The sequence below is a fragment of the Micromys minutus genome, assembly GCF_963924665.1.
Source record: "Micromys minutus genome assembly, chromosome: 21".
In the NCBI taxonomy this organism is placed as follows: Eukaryota; Metazoa; Chordata; class Mammalia; order Rodentia; family Muridae; genus Micromys; species Micromys minutus.
The window spans coordinates 9,265,629-9,280,500 of NC_137956.1; the positions used below are offsets into that span (position 1 = coordinate 9,265,629).

Sequence of the window (14,872 nt, forward strand, 5' to 3'; positions counted from 1 at the left end):
TTTCGACAGATTTTCAGTTTCATGACGTCTCATTTATTCGTTGTTGATCTTAGTGCCTTGCTAAAGGTGTATTGTTCATAAAGTTGTCCTGTGTCAATGAGTTCAAAGCTATTTCTCATTCTCTCTCTCTTTTTTTCTAATAAAAATTGTATTTACTTAGAAGCATTCAAAATGTCAAGAAAACAGCTGCATTTTTTTTGCAATTACAGAGTAGTATTCAGTTAACAGAATAACAATTATCTTCATATAAGCTGTATCAGAGACAACTGAAAACAAAACAAAACAAAACAAAAAACACCAAATTAACCCAATAGAAAAAAACGGAAAAAACCCAGAAAAAACAAAACAAAACAAGCTACTGTCCTTATATATAACTAATTTGTGCTGTGCACCAACAAGAACCTGCTTTAAATTTCCACACCAATTTACAACCCCCAGACTGTACCAGGCAAGGTTAGTGGCTATTGAAAATACCAGCAGGACAGGGCCATCTAAAGACACATTTGGTAGTGTGTTAACTATACAAAAGAAGACACTGTACAGTTTCAAAACAAATCTTACACAGCCTTACATTTCAATTTCTTTAAAAGGAATGAGTTGTGTACAAGGGGTTAAATTCTTTATAGACAAAGGAAAAAAACCCGATAGAACCAACTTATTCATCATCATCATCATCTTCTTCTTCATCTTCGTCTTCATCTTATTCCTCCTTCTCATCTTCCTCTTCCTTCTTTTTCTTGCTCTCTTCAGCCTTGACCACCCCCTTCTCCCCTGGATCAGGTTTTCCTTTAGCTCTGTAGGCAGCAATATCTTTCTCCTACTTCTCCTTCAGCTTGGCGGCCTTCTCACAGGGCTGCTTGTCATCCGCGGCAGTGTTGTTCCACATCTCCCCTAGTTTCTTTGCGACATCACCAATGGATAAGCCAGGATGCTCACCTTCGATTTTTGGCCGGTCCTCAGAACAGAACAAGAAGAAGGCCAAAGAAGGCCTCTTGTGTGCATTGGGGTCCTTGAACTTCTTTTTGGTCTCCCCTTTGGGGGGGATGTAGGTTTTCATTTCTCTTTCATAACGAGCCTTGCCAGCCTTTGCCATATCTTCAAATTTCCCCTTTTCTTTAGCAGGCATGGTCTCCCACCTCTCTGAGCACTTCTTGGAGAACTCTAAGAAGATGACAGAAGCATCCGGGTGCTTCTTCTTGTGCTCCTCCCGGCAGGTTTGCACAAAGAATGCATATGAGGACATTTTGCCTCTCGGCTTCTTAGGATCTCCTTTGCCCATGTTTAGTTGATTTTCCTCCGCGAGGCACAGAGTCGCCCAGTGCCCGTCCGGCTCTCGCTTGCCCCAGCGCTGTCTCTGTGGAGACTGCAATGGCTGTGAGAGCAGGAGCCAGACGCAGCCTCCTCACTCTCTCCGCTCTGTAACTCATTTTCTCTTCTATCAGTTTCAGTGTATCTGGTTTTATGTTGAGGCCTTTGATCCACTTGGTCTTGACTTTTGTGTAGGGTTAAAAATAAGGGTCTATTTGCATTTTTATACATGAAGTCATCTAGTTTGATTTGAATTATTTGTTGGAATATTTTTATAGCTTCCTTATTAAAATAGGTGTCTATATAGGGTTTATGTTTAGATTTTCAGTTTGGTTAATATATCTGTTTTTGTGCCAACGTCCTGCCATTATTATCACTAGATTTCTCTAGTATAACTTGAAATGGGAATGGTGACACTCTTTTATTATTGAGAATCGTTTGTGCTTCCCTGAATTTTTCGTTTTCAGATGAAGCTGAAAATTATCCTTTCATGACCTGTGAAAAATTGTGCTGGAATTTTGATGGAGATTGCACTGAATGTGTAGACTGATTTTGGTAGGATGGCCATTTTTGTTAAGTGATAGCTGGTGGGAACCAAACTTAGGACCTTTGCAAAAGCAGCGTGCACTGTCAACAGTGGTGCCTTCTCTCTAGTCCCTGATTTTGTTTTTTTGTTGCTTACAATGGCTTCTAGAAACTTTCCAGTTTTCACATTTCAAAATATTTCACTATAATAACTTTATTAGAAAACTTATAATGAGAATTTTATTATATTTAATTATAATTTCATCATTACCTGGAATTTTCTCGCTTATTGATATTTCTGGTTGCCTCGCTATAAATGTCTAACATAATGCTTATTATAAAAAGGTGTTATTGCACTTAGAACTATCATGGTGTCACTGTGCTGAACTGTGAGCTCCTACACTGTGTCACTGTGCTGAACTGTGAGCTTCTACACTGTGTCACTGTGCTGAACTGTGAGCTCCCACACTGTGTCACTGTGCCAAACTGTGATCTCCTACACTGTGTCACTGTGATGAACTGGGATCTCCTACACTGTGTCACACTGCTGAACTGTGATCTCCTACACTGTGTCACTGTGCTGAAATGTGATCTCTTACACTGTCACTGTGCTGAACTGTGACCTTGTACACTGTGTCACTGCGCTGAACTGTGAGCTTCTACACTGTGTCACACTGCTGAACTATGAGCTTCTACACTGTGTCACTGTGCTGAACTGTGAGCTCCTACACTGTGTCACACTGCTGAACTGTGAGCTTCTACACTGTGTCACTGTGCTGAACTGTGATCTCCCACACTGTGTCACTGTGCTGAACTGTGAACTCCTACACTGTGTCACACTGCTGAACTATGAGCTTCTACACTGTGTCACACTGCTGAACTGTGATCTCCCACACTGTGTTACTGTGCTGAACTGTGAGCTCCTACACTGTGTCACTGTGATGAACTGTGATCTCCTACACTGTGTCACTGTGATGAACTGTGATCTCCTACACTGTGTCACTGTGATAAACTGTGAGCTCCTACACTGTGTCACTGTGCTGAACTGTGACCTTGTACAGTGTCACTGTGCTGAACTGTGAGCTCCTACACTGTGTCACTCTGCTGAACTGTGACCTTCTACACTGTGTCACTGTGCTGAACTGTGATCTCCCACACTGTGTCACTGTGCTGAACTGTGAGCTCCCACACTGTGTCACACTGCTGAACTGTGATCTCCTACACTGTGTCACTGTGATGAACTGTGATCTCCTACACTGTGTCACTGTGCTGAACTGTGACCTTGTACAGTGTCACTGTGCTGAACTGTGAGCTCCTACACTGTGTCACACTGCTGAACTGTGAGCTTCTACACTGTGTCACACTGCTGAACTGTGATCTCCCACACTGTGTTACTGTGCTGAACTGTGAGCTCCTACACTGTGTCACTGTGATGAACTGTGATCTCCTACACTGTGTCACTGTGATGAACTGTGATCTCCTACACTGTGTCACTGTGATAAACTGTGAGCTCCTACACTGTGTCACTGTGCTGAACTGTGACCTTGTACAGTGTCACTGTGCTGAACTGTGAGCTCCTACACTGTGTCACTCTGCTGAACTGTGACCTTCTACACTGTGTCACTGTGCTGAACTGTGAGCTCCCACACTGTGTCACTGTGCTGAACTGTGAGCTCCCACACTGTGTCACACTGCTGAACTGTGATCTCCTACACTGTGTCACTGTGATGAACTGTGATCTCCTACACTGTGTCACTGTGCTGAACTGTGACCTTGTACAGTGTCACTGTGCTGAACTGTGAGCTCCTACACTGTGTCACTCTGCTGAACTGTGAGCTTCTACACTGTGTCACTGTGTTGAACTGTGATCTCCCACACTGTGTCACTGTGCTGAACTGTGAGCTCCCACACTGTGTCACTGTGCTGAACTGTGATCTCCCACACTGTGTCACTGTGCTGAACTGTGAGCTCCCACACTGTGTCACTGTGCTGAACTGTGACCTTGTACACTGTGTCACTGCGTTGAACTGTGAGCTCCTACACTGTGTCACACTGCTGAACTGTGAGCTCCTACACTGTGTCACACTGCTGAACTGTGAGCTTCTACACTGTGTCACTGTGCTGAACTGTGAGCTCCTACACTGTGTCACTGTGCTGAACTGTGACCTTCTACACTGTGTCACTGTGCTGAACTGTGAGCTTCTACACTGTGTCACTGTGCTGAACTGTGAGCTCCTACACTGTGTCACACTGCTGAACTGTGACCTTCTACACTGTGTCACTGTGCTGAACTGTGAGCTTCTACACTGTGTCACTCTGCTGAACTGTGAGCTCCTACACTGTGTCACTGTGCTGAACTGTGACCTTCTACACTGTGTCACTGCGCTGAACTGTGAGCTTCTACACTGTGTCACTCTGCTGAACTGTGAGCTCCCACATTGTGTCACTGTGCTGAACTGTGATCTCCTACACTGTGTCACTGTGCTGAACTGTGAGCTTCCACATTATGTCACTGTGCTGAACTGTGAGCTCCCCTACTGTGTCACTGTGCTGAACCGTGAGCTTCCACATTGTGTCATTGTGCTCTATTGTGAGCTTCTACAGAATCTGATGTTCCTTAGAAGAAAAATAATCAACATGTACCAACTGGCGATTTTTGGCCTTGCATCAACAATTTGTTTTTCCTGGAAGGGATGTTTTATTACTGACACTGTCCAGAGTTTTTGAGGCATGATAATGGTAATGGCAGAGTGAATGTAATTGCTTGTGTTCTTGTGTGTAGATCCTCAACAAAAAACAGACCTCTTTCCGGGACCCAGAGTGCCCCATAGGCTAACCTTCTACCCATAATGATCTTAGTAGAAATGTAATGACATTCATTAAAACTTCAAATTGCCTAGAGAGAGGGGGAAGAGGAGATAGCACAAATTAGGAGTAGATATTTACTTATTTTTAATCTTTGAGATTATAGTTGCATTGAAACATTTGTCCTTTCTTTTCTAAGGAAACCCTCTAAACTGTTTGTATACCCTTGCACGTTCCCCTTCCTATCCTTCCTATCCATGTTCATGGCCTTTTTGGGTTATTGTTACTGTTGCTAATTGCATGTCTATATAAGTATATGCATATTTGTTCCTAACTATAACAACAGCAACTATTTTAATAATGAGTGTGTCTGATAAAACGTTTTTTTTCTCGAAATTTGAATAAAAATTCATAGCTGGAAGAAGAGGTTATTTATTAATCTCAATACAAATCTTAACGCAGACTGTTATAAAACTATAAAGTGTCTTTGCAGCATGCACAGTGTAGGGTTTGGGAATAATAGGATATTCATGAAGCAGGGTGGTCAGGAAAGAAATTTTAACACATGCAGAAACTACTGTGTAATACGTCACGCTTACAACTAAAGGGGATTAAGTATTTAATTAATATTTAAAAGAATCATGTTTGCTTTAGAGTGTTCACTAGGGTAAGTATGAACTGTTAACAGAAATGGTAAAGTTTCATTAATAGGTTAGATCACTACAAAACAATTTTCTCCCCAAGAAAAAGGAACCATTTAAAAGGCCAAAGCCAGTTGCTGATTTGATTAACATAGTTAGAAGATACTTTTAATTATGTTTGGTGGCTCAATCTTATCATTTTTGGGACTTGAGTGTTAAAGGAAAAAGAATCAAGTTTAGTGGTTTCTTATTTTTGGTATTATGTAAGTTCTACATATCTTTGCATGTTTTTTTTTTTTTTACAATTTTGTTTTTTTTTTTATGATTTTAAATATCACGCTTTCTGAGTTGGAGTTGTTCCAATACAGTGAAGCAAGTAGAAATATAAATGAAAGAAGATAAAAAGTGTTAAGCTATGCAGTAATTGCCACACAAGAATGCATAGCTCTTTTGATTTGTATGTATCATTGGTGACAGGCATTCAAAGTTGAGTGACAACTCTTCTTTGAGTTTACTAAAATTACTATGTATTCTTTAACTACTCTTTGTAGTCATGCATTTAAAATATCTTTGTAATGAATGTGCTACTTAAAGCCTAAACGTTTGGAAGGCTGTTCATTCTTCTGACTTTTGTAGGAAACATGGCGGTCCTCTCTAAGCCCTTAGAGTTCTCTGAGGGAGTGGCCCTGCTGCTTTCATTCCAGTGATGCCCAAGTGGTGTCTGTGCTGACATTTCCCTTTGCATCACTTCTGGGGCTGCCACTGCCCAGAAAACTATCCTGCTGGGCCCCCAGTGCTGCTTACTGCTCCCTCCTGTCTCTTGCTTAGTATATTCAGCCAACTCTCCTCCATCCCCTGATGTGTGTACACAGTACAATCTGTCCTAAGACATGCTAGAAGGTTTTTTTTTTTTTTTAATTTTTGCCTTTGTTTTTGTAAGTAGCTTCTGTTATAAAACATAACCATCCACTAATAGAAACAGCACAAAGACCTGTTTAGCTGCTTAGCTTGGGGGAGGGAAAATTAAGGAAAACAAAAAAAAGACAAAACAAACAAACAGACAACAACATAACAAGTTTCCTTTTCCTTATTCCATTGAAATAACAAAGAAAGTAAACAAAACACAGCAATAAAATTCCATGACATGATACCTGGCTGTACAGATTGTACAGAAAGAAGGGACAGGGGATTTCTTCTGGAAAGTGCATCTTTTATCATAAAGTTAAAACAAATTTGGAAATAACTATGATTTTTTTCAGATGTCTTTTTAAAATGTATGAATTGTATATATATATATATGTATATGTATATGTATATGTATATGTATATATATATATATATATATATATATATATATATATATATATATATATAAATATAATTTAAATTGTGGTGAGCCCTGTAATGTAAGTTCTCAATAAGTTTGCAGTTTGGACAAACCAATATTATACAACTGGTGAAGGAACTGGATGAAGACTATCATCTGAGTATTATATTTTTCATATTAAATATTAATATATCATGTAAGATATAATCTACTCATATAACATGTAATAATATATAATAATATATAATTATATTCTATCAGAGAATCTTTCTGAGAGAGAGACAGGGTCAGGAAAGAGAGAGAGAGAGAGAGAGAGAGAGAGAGAGAGAGAGAGAGAGAGAGAGAGAATGAATACCTATTTGATGAAGGGATTTCTAGCTTGATCCAGGCTGGCAGATGACACTTGGTATTTGAATCCCAATCATTTTGAATCAGAAAGATTAAATGCCTTTTAAAGACAAGTAGAAATCCCACTCCAGGACAAGGTGAAAATATAACCCTAATAGTCCTTGAAAAGTAATGTATGCAAAAGGTTTAAAAGTTTGACTCCACATCCAAGAAGAGACATATTTCACCAGAAATGTAATTTGTATGCAGGCTTTGTCAACATGAAGATTATCAAGAATAGATGGAAACAGTTCTGTTCTCCTGATTTTAAAGAGAGATCTTAGATTATTTTCACTTACTTTTGGTTCCCATGATTTAAAATACGTGTGGAGAAAGTACAGTCATTTAGTAAGCACTAAATGAATGCAGATTGTGTGAATCTGTTTCAAATCATTTAACTGGTTTAGGAGCTGGTTTAGGTTTTCCATCACTAAAATCATGATATCCACGCTCCTTACTATGTTGCACATAGACAGAGACTCCAGGCAGCACTTTTGTCTGTTCTCTCTGCTGATGGATCACAGCCCCAAGTGTGCTCACGGACATATTCTTCAGAAAGCCAGCCTCGCTTCTTCCTTGGGACCAATGCGCCTGCCATTCTCGTTGCCCGAGCAACGAGACTCCTCTCACTTGATTAGACCATCATTAGCTCAGAGAGCTCCATCACCTCACCTGAGACAGCACTCGCATTGCTCTCCCTGCTTTTATACAGCTCTGCATGCGCATACGTGTGTACATGTACAGAGGACGACACCAACCCACATGCGACATGTCCCCTCGTCGGTTATTCTCTGCCGTCACTTCCGTTTTCTACGGGGGAGACTGTGGTTTCCATAACAATAAGGCATATTGTATGCGTCACTGTCTTTGCAGTCCTCAGAAGTGTGCCTTACACTCAGCAGGCTCATGATGAATATAGATCAAATGGATAGATTACCTTTTAACTTAGAAAAGGGAAAAATGTCGTAGTGACGACTGCTATATCGAAGTATGTGAGTTGTTGGCACAGGCATGCAGCTGGGCATCCCCTAGAATAGTCAGCTTACTGACGGTCTCATTTGGGGCTGAGGTGAAGCAGATACACAGGTGATATTCACTTTGCTACTGACTCCTTCAAACAGTTACTAACTTTTTGGGTACAATTCAAAGGGACCCACAGTTGGTCTACATGAACTTGAATAAACACCATGTGTGTGTATGTGGGCGTGTATTAGTTCTTTGATAATTGTGTAAAATGTGTTTTAGTCATATTTATCCCTCCTTTAGCCACTTTCCTACCCACATAATTTCATGTTCTCTCTCTCTCTCTCTCTCTCTCTCTCTCTCTCTCTCTCTCTCTCACACACACACACACACACACACACAATCAAATTTGTATTGTTTATATATTCTTGAACGTGTGGCCTTCTACTGGACCATGGTCATTATACAAATGGCTCTATTCTCAGAGAATACTGATCTCCTCCCACTATCTGCCAATAGCTCCTTGGCCAATAATGCTATTCTAGTAGCTCTCCTATTAGGGGTGGGACTTAGTGCCTCATTGTCCTCACGTGCTGAGACTTGGTCTGACTCCAGCTTTCAAGGTACCTATCCCCGCTGTCACAACTGCTGTGAGTTCCTATGCGCAGTTGTCTTGCTGTATTTTGCTTCCTTATTATTATCCATCGCTTTGCAGTCTTTTCTTTCCCTCTTCTGTAAAAATCCCAGAGCCTTAGAGTCGGAGAGGTGATATAGATACATCATTTAGGTCTGGCCTTCTACAGTTTCTTATTCTTTACTTGTTGACCAGTTGGAGTCTCTTTCTTAAATCCCCATCTACTGAAAAGGAAGCTTCCCTTGTGTAGGCTGAGAGATGTATTAACCTGTGGCTATAAAGATACATTATTAGGAGTCAATCTAATAATATGTCCATTTACCAGAATATTAGTTGTAGGTTCTTTAGGGCCTAGGATCTGTCTAGTCACGGGGTCTTGGTCCGCTAATGGTGCCATGTATGAGTGTCAGAATAGCACTAGCTGTCCTGGAACTTGTGTAGATGTGATAGCCTCAAATTCAAGAGACCCACTTTCTTCTGCCTCTTGAGTGCGTGGATTAAAGGAATGCACTGCTAGTCCAAAATTGAGAAAAGCTTACCTGGCTGAGAATCCAGCTTAAGCTACTTAGTCTTAACTGTGAGCGTCCCTGAGAACATCAGTTTTCAATACAGATGTCACAGAAGCAAACCAAATTACCAAGCACCCCCTTTCTCATTGGGATGCTATTTACTCTCCAGTAGCGGAATAGGATTTGATTTATGAACTGTATGAACATATTGAATTATGAGCGGTGTGCCAGTCGACTAACTTGTGTGTGCCACTGCTAAGTGAAAACAGGAAAGGAATGGCAGTAGCTGGGCTGCGGTGTTTTTGTGTTGTTTACAAATTTGCATTCTTTCGGTGATTGAGTGATTATAACAAATCCTCAGCAATTGGTCAGCCAGAATCTAGGAGTCAGCCAGATGTTTGCAAGGTGTTTACTCTTGAATTCGGGTGGTCTTCCAGGAAGCAGGGCAACAAACAGCATTTTACAGGCAATGAAGGCAATGGAAGTATACACAAAGAAGGTTCTGGATTAAGTCAAAACATTGACCTCGTTCGAGGAAGTGCAAGCATACCAGTGGTTTTGACGAAGTAAATAAGAGTTCTTAAAAAGTTTTAAAAAGTAGTTTCATACAACCCTAACTATCTATGTGAGAAGCATTTATTACTCTTACTCCAGTGAACTGGAATCTAATTAACAGAGCTCTCTCCGAGAGTGTTCTGGTTCAGATCAAAAACACAGACCTGTGGTTTACCTTGGGAAAGTTTGAAGCAATGTTTCACTTTTCGCATATTACGATGTAGTAGCAATATTTATTTCTCTAGAAAAGTTCCATAAGGTTGGCGAGGTGGCTTAGAAGGTTAGGGTCCTTGCTGCTATGCCCTTGTAACCTAAGATCCATCCTTGGGACCCACTTGGTAGAATAACAGAACAGATCCCACAAAAATAACAGAATGTTCTCTTCTGAACTCCGTGTGTCTGGCACACATATTCACATGCATGTGCATGAACACGTGTGTGTTCGTGAGCATACATATGCACACACTCCCTTGCCCACACACCCTCATTTAATTTATAAAATGAAAACAAAAACCCATTAAAAATAGAAACTATAAAAACGGACAGTCTATACAAGGAATATAAACATCCAAATGCCTGAGTGACACGGGGCTATTGAATCAGTACTGAGAAATACAGTGCCTCTCTCACTGCATGGAGCTGGGTCCCAGGAAACTTAAGGACTGCCGAAGCCAGCCCTAGCCGTGGCTTTGGGGTTTTTGTGTCCCGGATTTGAAGAATTAAATTCTCAGCCCACAGTGGACAAAACATTAGGGAGAGGCTTATTACAGATTCATAGGTGGACTCTTAGGAGGGAGGGAGAGGAAAAGGAGAGTTTCTGCAGACAGGGGTCCCAGGAAACACTAAACCAAAGAGCTGCAACTCTGGGAGACTTTTAGAGAATTTAGGCTTGAAGCTGAGTTGAGTGATTGGGAAGGGGATGCTTGGGGGAGGCCACTGAACAGCTCAGGTGTCTAGGTACCTTTCTGAAATTCCAGTCTTCATATCTGGCCTCTAATGCAGACGTTCTCAGTCAGATAATAAAGAAAAAAAAAAAAAAAAAAAACAGGGAACAGACCTGTCTTTGGGCATTCCTGACCTCCACCAAGGACAGTGTCTGTCTCTGTCTGTCTGTCTGTCTGTCTGTTTCTGTCCTATGTGATAAGCTTTATCTCCTGTTCTTATCACAAAGGGAAAATCACGTAAGTTATCCTGTTTATTGTCATGTGGTGCCCATGTATCACAGCACCCCTCTGTGCTTCATAAATATGCAACGTCATCATGTACTTAAAAATGATAAAAATAGCAGATGGTCACAAATATTTGAATCTATAAATCTGGAGAAAAATAAATAACCTAACCAGAAACTGGTCAGCTACCCATGGACAGAGGAAGAGGGTGCTAATTACTAGGTAGAGGGCAAGTTCAGTGAGAAAAGAGGTTAGTGATAGGGATATGGTCTGCTGCCGAAGTGGAGAGATGGGCCACGATTAGTGTCTGAACTGAGGGTGTATAGGATGCCATCACATAGTCCCAGGCTGCCACCTCGTCTAAACTGCTTCGAGTCACATTTCTTCCTAATGATATAATAAGGACCATCTGCAACCATGATCATGTTTCTATGAAAATAAACCAACAGCAAGTAAGAACCACAAAACGGACAGTTGGATGCCCCTTTCCTAATTTACTGTCCCCATACAGCGTTTAAATTGTTCATTAACAATAGCGAGGAGAAAGCAACTAAAAATCACAAGACAATGACTTAGCTCCACTTTGGTGTTTCTTTCCTTATTGAACTTCCAGGTCAGCTCCTAGAAAACCTCTTAATTGCTACTAAATGCTAAAGGGTGAGCAACCAGTCGTTATGGGGTTTAATCTGCTGAAACATTCGAAGACAGTGTAGCACCCGTGACAATTCTTCACTGCAAGAGACTTACAATGCAAAATATTCCTTGCTTTCCCCATAGAATTCCGATATTCCATGAATTTTGAAACCTCTTTTCAGGACAGCACAACTGGCTCTGATTTTCTTAGTAAGAGATGACGGGTAGGGGTGAATGTCAGGGAGTCACTGGGGTTGGAGTTCCTGTCCCAGGTACCTTATTCTACATCAGTATACAAGGAGAGTTAAAGCAGCCACCTAATGGTTTAGTGACATTTTCCCAGAAGAATGACTGGGTAAATTTGTTAAATTGAGTTCAGAGGGGCACAGCGTACTTCCTTGCCACAAAGGGCCAGAACACCACGATCTTGTCCCTTTCACGAAAGGAATGCATTCTTGCTTCTCTATGTTCCTGGGAAGGACCCCTGTAGTATTTTCGCGGTAGGCTGTTAGCCTCCTGTTTAACCAAGATGATTAAGTGGTGTTGTAGGTCTGTTACAAAGTTGCTAACCAATAGTAGCTGTTGCTCAAGGATTTGCATAGTAATAAAAACCGCAATAAAGTAGTAGTTAGCATTTCACAGTGAGTGAACTGAAGAAGACTTTCTTGATGTATGCTGCCTTCTGATGACATCATCATGCTTTCTGATGACATCATCATGCCTTCTGATGACATCATCACAGCACACCTCTCACGGCAATAATTATCTTTTAAGAGTTGCTCCACAGACTCATTTTAAAATTAGGCAAATTTCCTATAGAGTTTTTTTTTTGTTTACTTGGAGAGAGTAAGTAAGTTGTATCGTGAAATCCTACCTTGAAACATACAGAAAGTTTCATGTTTGTCTCCAGTTGTCTCAGCCTATCTGTGGTGAAACTCAGACTTCTTGGCAAAAATATAAATCTCATTATAAAGGCCCGTTGAACTAAATATGACAGCTCTGTTTCTTATTATGTGAATGTGCAGTGTCAAGATATTAGCCATAAAATTTGGTGAATGTCCTCCGGGGGATTTAAAAGTTTACTATGCTGCCAATAACTTGCAGAAGAGAATTTGTTTATGGCCTTTCATGTGCATAGGAAATAATAAATGCAGCTGACAGTCTTGTACATGGTGAATTAAACCGAAGCTATGTGATCTATACACAAGGTGTCATTCTTTTGCCTTTGAAATAAACTGGAATTAAATGCGACAAAGTCAACATTTCAAAGTGTACGTTCTAGATAAACATCTAAGTCCTTTAGAAAATATTTGGTTGGTGCTGATTACCATTAGTATTTTTGTCTACATAATTCTTTTTTTGATTATTTCATTTATATAAAGTCTTAACGGCCTTTTTTTTTTTTCTTTTGCGGGAATCCAAGAGAACTGTGGCAAAAGCTAGAGATACCAGATTTAAATGATCAGGAAAGAAAACTTTCGGAATGTATACTGAAAAAAAAAGCAAAAGTATTAGCTTTCTATTTATTAAATACACATTGAATTTTAATGATCATCTATGACCTGCCTTGGAGTCTCAAGTTTGGATAATACTTGAGATAATATATTGATTTATGAAACACATAAGGTCCAGTTCAAGTAAAGCATTCATTAAAAACTCAAATTAATTCTAGCTTAATATGCCCTCAAAATGTATTAAAGATCCATAATCTAATTATAAAACTGTGTACTTCCACGCTAAATCATCTTTCCTATAAAAATACCGTTAGGGCGGAGAGAAAGCGCATTAACTCTGAAGGGATACCTCTGGAATGTAAAGGCGGAGTCAAAGAATGTTACTACAGCGCATGCGCTATTCACAAACGTGTGCAGCCAGGCCTGATTATAAGAAACCATGATTGATAACAAATTATAAGTTAAGAAAATTTTCCTTTAGTTAAATAAGACTGTGCTATTTAAAATTGTAAATTATTTAGGGAATTCATTGATCTGTTTGGTTCGGTTTTGTTTTGCAAGGAAGTGTAGCAAAAATCATACGTTTTTGGAGCCAGGCTGCCCTGTGTTTGACGCTCGGCTCAAGAGCTTCGAGAAGCCTTTGTAAAAATGTATTCACTGTGTGGTTGGTTGCAAAGGGAATAGTGGAGATCAAAGGTTGTATCCGGCAGAATAATATACCAGATAAAATGTGCAGCGAGAATAGCGGTTCTTCTATAACATTTAATGAAATAATACCACAAAACTTTATGTTATAAATTGCCCAATCGTTAAGTTATTCTAAGACATCTACAAAGTAGAAATTGGCTTACAGGTTATTTCTGACTTCCCTTGACACTGACGCACAAAACCTGAAGCTGCCTAAACAATTTTGTCAGGTTTTTTTTTCCTCCCAAAGTATCTTTAGATAGCAGCTTGATTTATTATAGACCTTAGCTTAATTCAGCCTCTTCCTGAATGTTTACGCTAACTGATCATCTAACTTTTTAGCCATGATGCAGTCTAATCCTTGTGAAATCAGCCTTTAAGAGTCAAATTAATTCAGGAAACCACATAACTCTGAATTGGGACAAAATAAAGATTCCAAGCAAAATCAAATGAGAGATGCAGTATGCAGGAATTTAGTTCCACTTGACAAAGTAGAGATATCAGCTATTAGTCTTTAGTTGGTTAAGTTTACTGACTTAAAAGTAGTTTAGTTTATATAGTTTTATAAAGGTTAAATATTTAAAAGAAGCTGTTTGAAAAATTTTATGTTTCTTCCAAGAAGCATCCTAGGATAGCCTGTTTACATTAAAACTTAATTATTTACCTAAAAATAATTTAACGTGGGCTGAGGGATGCAGTTCCTTTGGCTGCATGCTTATCTGGCCTTCGCAAAGTCCTGACTTTGATCCTGAGCATCTCATCTACCAGTGTTGTGCTTCATAGCTGGGAGGGAGGAGGATCAGTAGTCAGAGGTCCTTCTCAAATGCACATCAAGTTATAAAGAGTATGTGATTCACAAGGCACTGTCTCATAAACAAAAAAAAAAAAAAAAAAAAAAAAAAAAAAAAAAAAAAACCAGAGAGCTGGTGCCATTAGGAGAAAGAATGCCTAAAATACGATCATGTCCTAGAACTAATGAACTGAAGGAAATCCGTCCTAAGAAATTATAATAATAAAACAATTCTGAGGTAATTGAGAGAAATCAGGCATTAAGCATGGGAACATACAGACTCTGTCACAATGTTTAACGAAATGAAGGAAAATGTGGCATAATCATAACCAAATCAATAGAAATTAACTCAATGATGCCATACTTTGCCACATTGACTTCAAGCGGGTAACCACAGGCAAAGATTATTGAAAGCAGCCAGAGAAAACAGATACACTACAGCAAGTAAAAGAATGATTTGAGAGATGGCTGGTTTCTCATCCTAG

At 39.8% G+C, this 14,872-nt stretch overlaps 2 protein-coding genes across 3 annotated transcripts in view; one reads left to right on the forward strand and one right to left on the reverse strand.

Annotated features, from left to right (window-relative positions):
* BMP5 (bone morphogenetic protein 5) overlaps positions 1–14,872 on the forward strand; it is a gene marked incomplete at both ends in the record, with an annotated part of 123,438 nt that overhangs the window by 15,746 nt on the left and 92,820 nt on the right. The gene's annotated exons all lie outside the window — the stretch shown is intronic.
* Positions 818–1,279, reverse strand: LOC308434082 (high mobility group protein B1-like; the record flags this gene model as incomplete). Its single annotated transcript, XM_080934273.1, has 1 exon — positions 818–1,279. The coding sequence occupies one exon, from the start codon at positions 1,277–1,279 to the stop codon at positions 818–820; it is 462 nt and encodes a 153-aa protein (XP_080790399.1).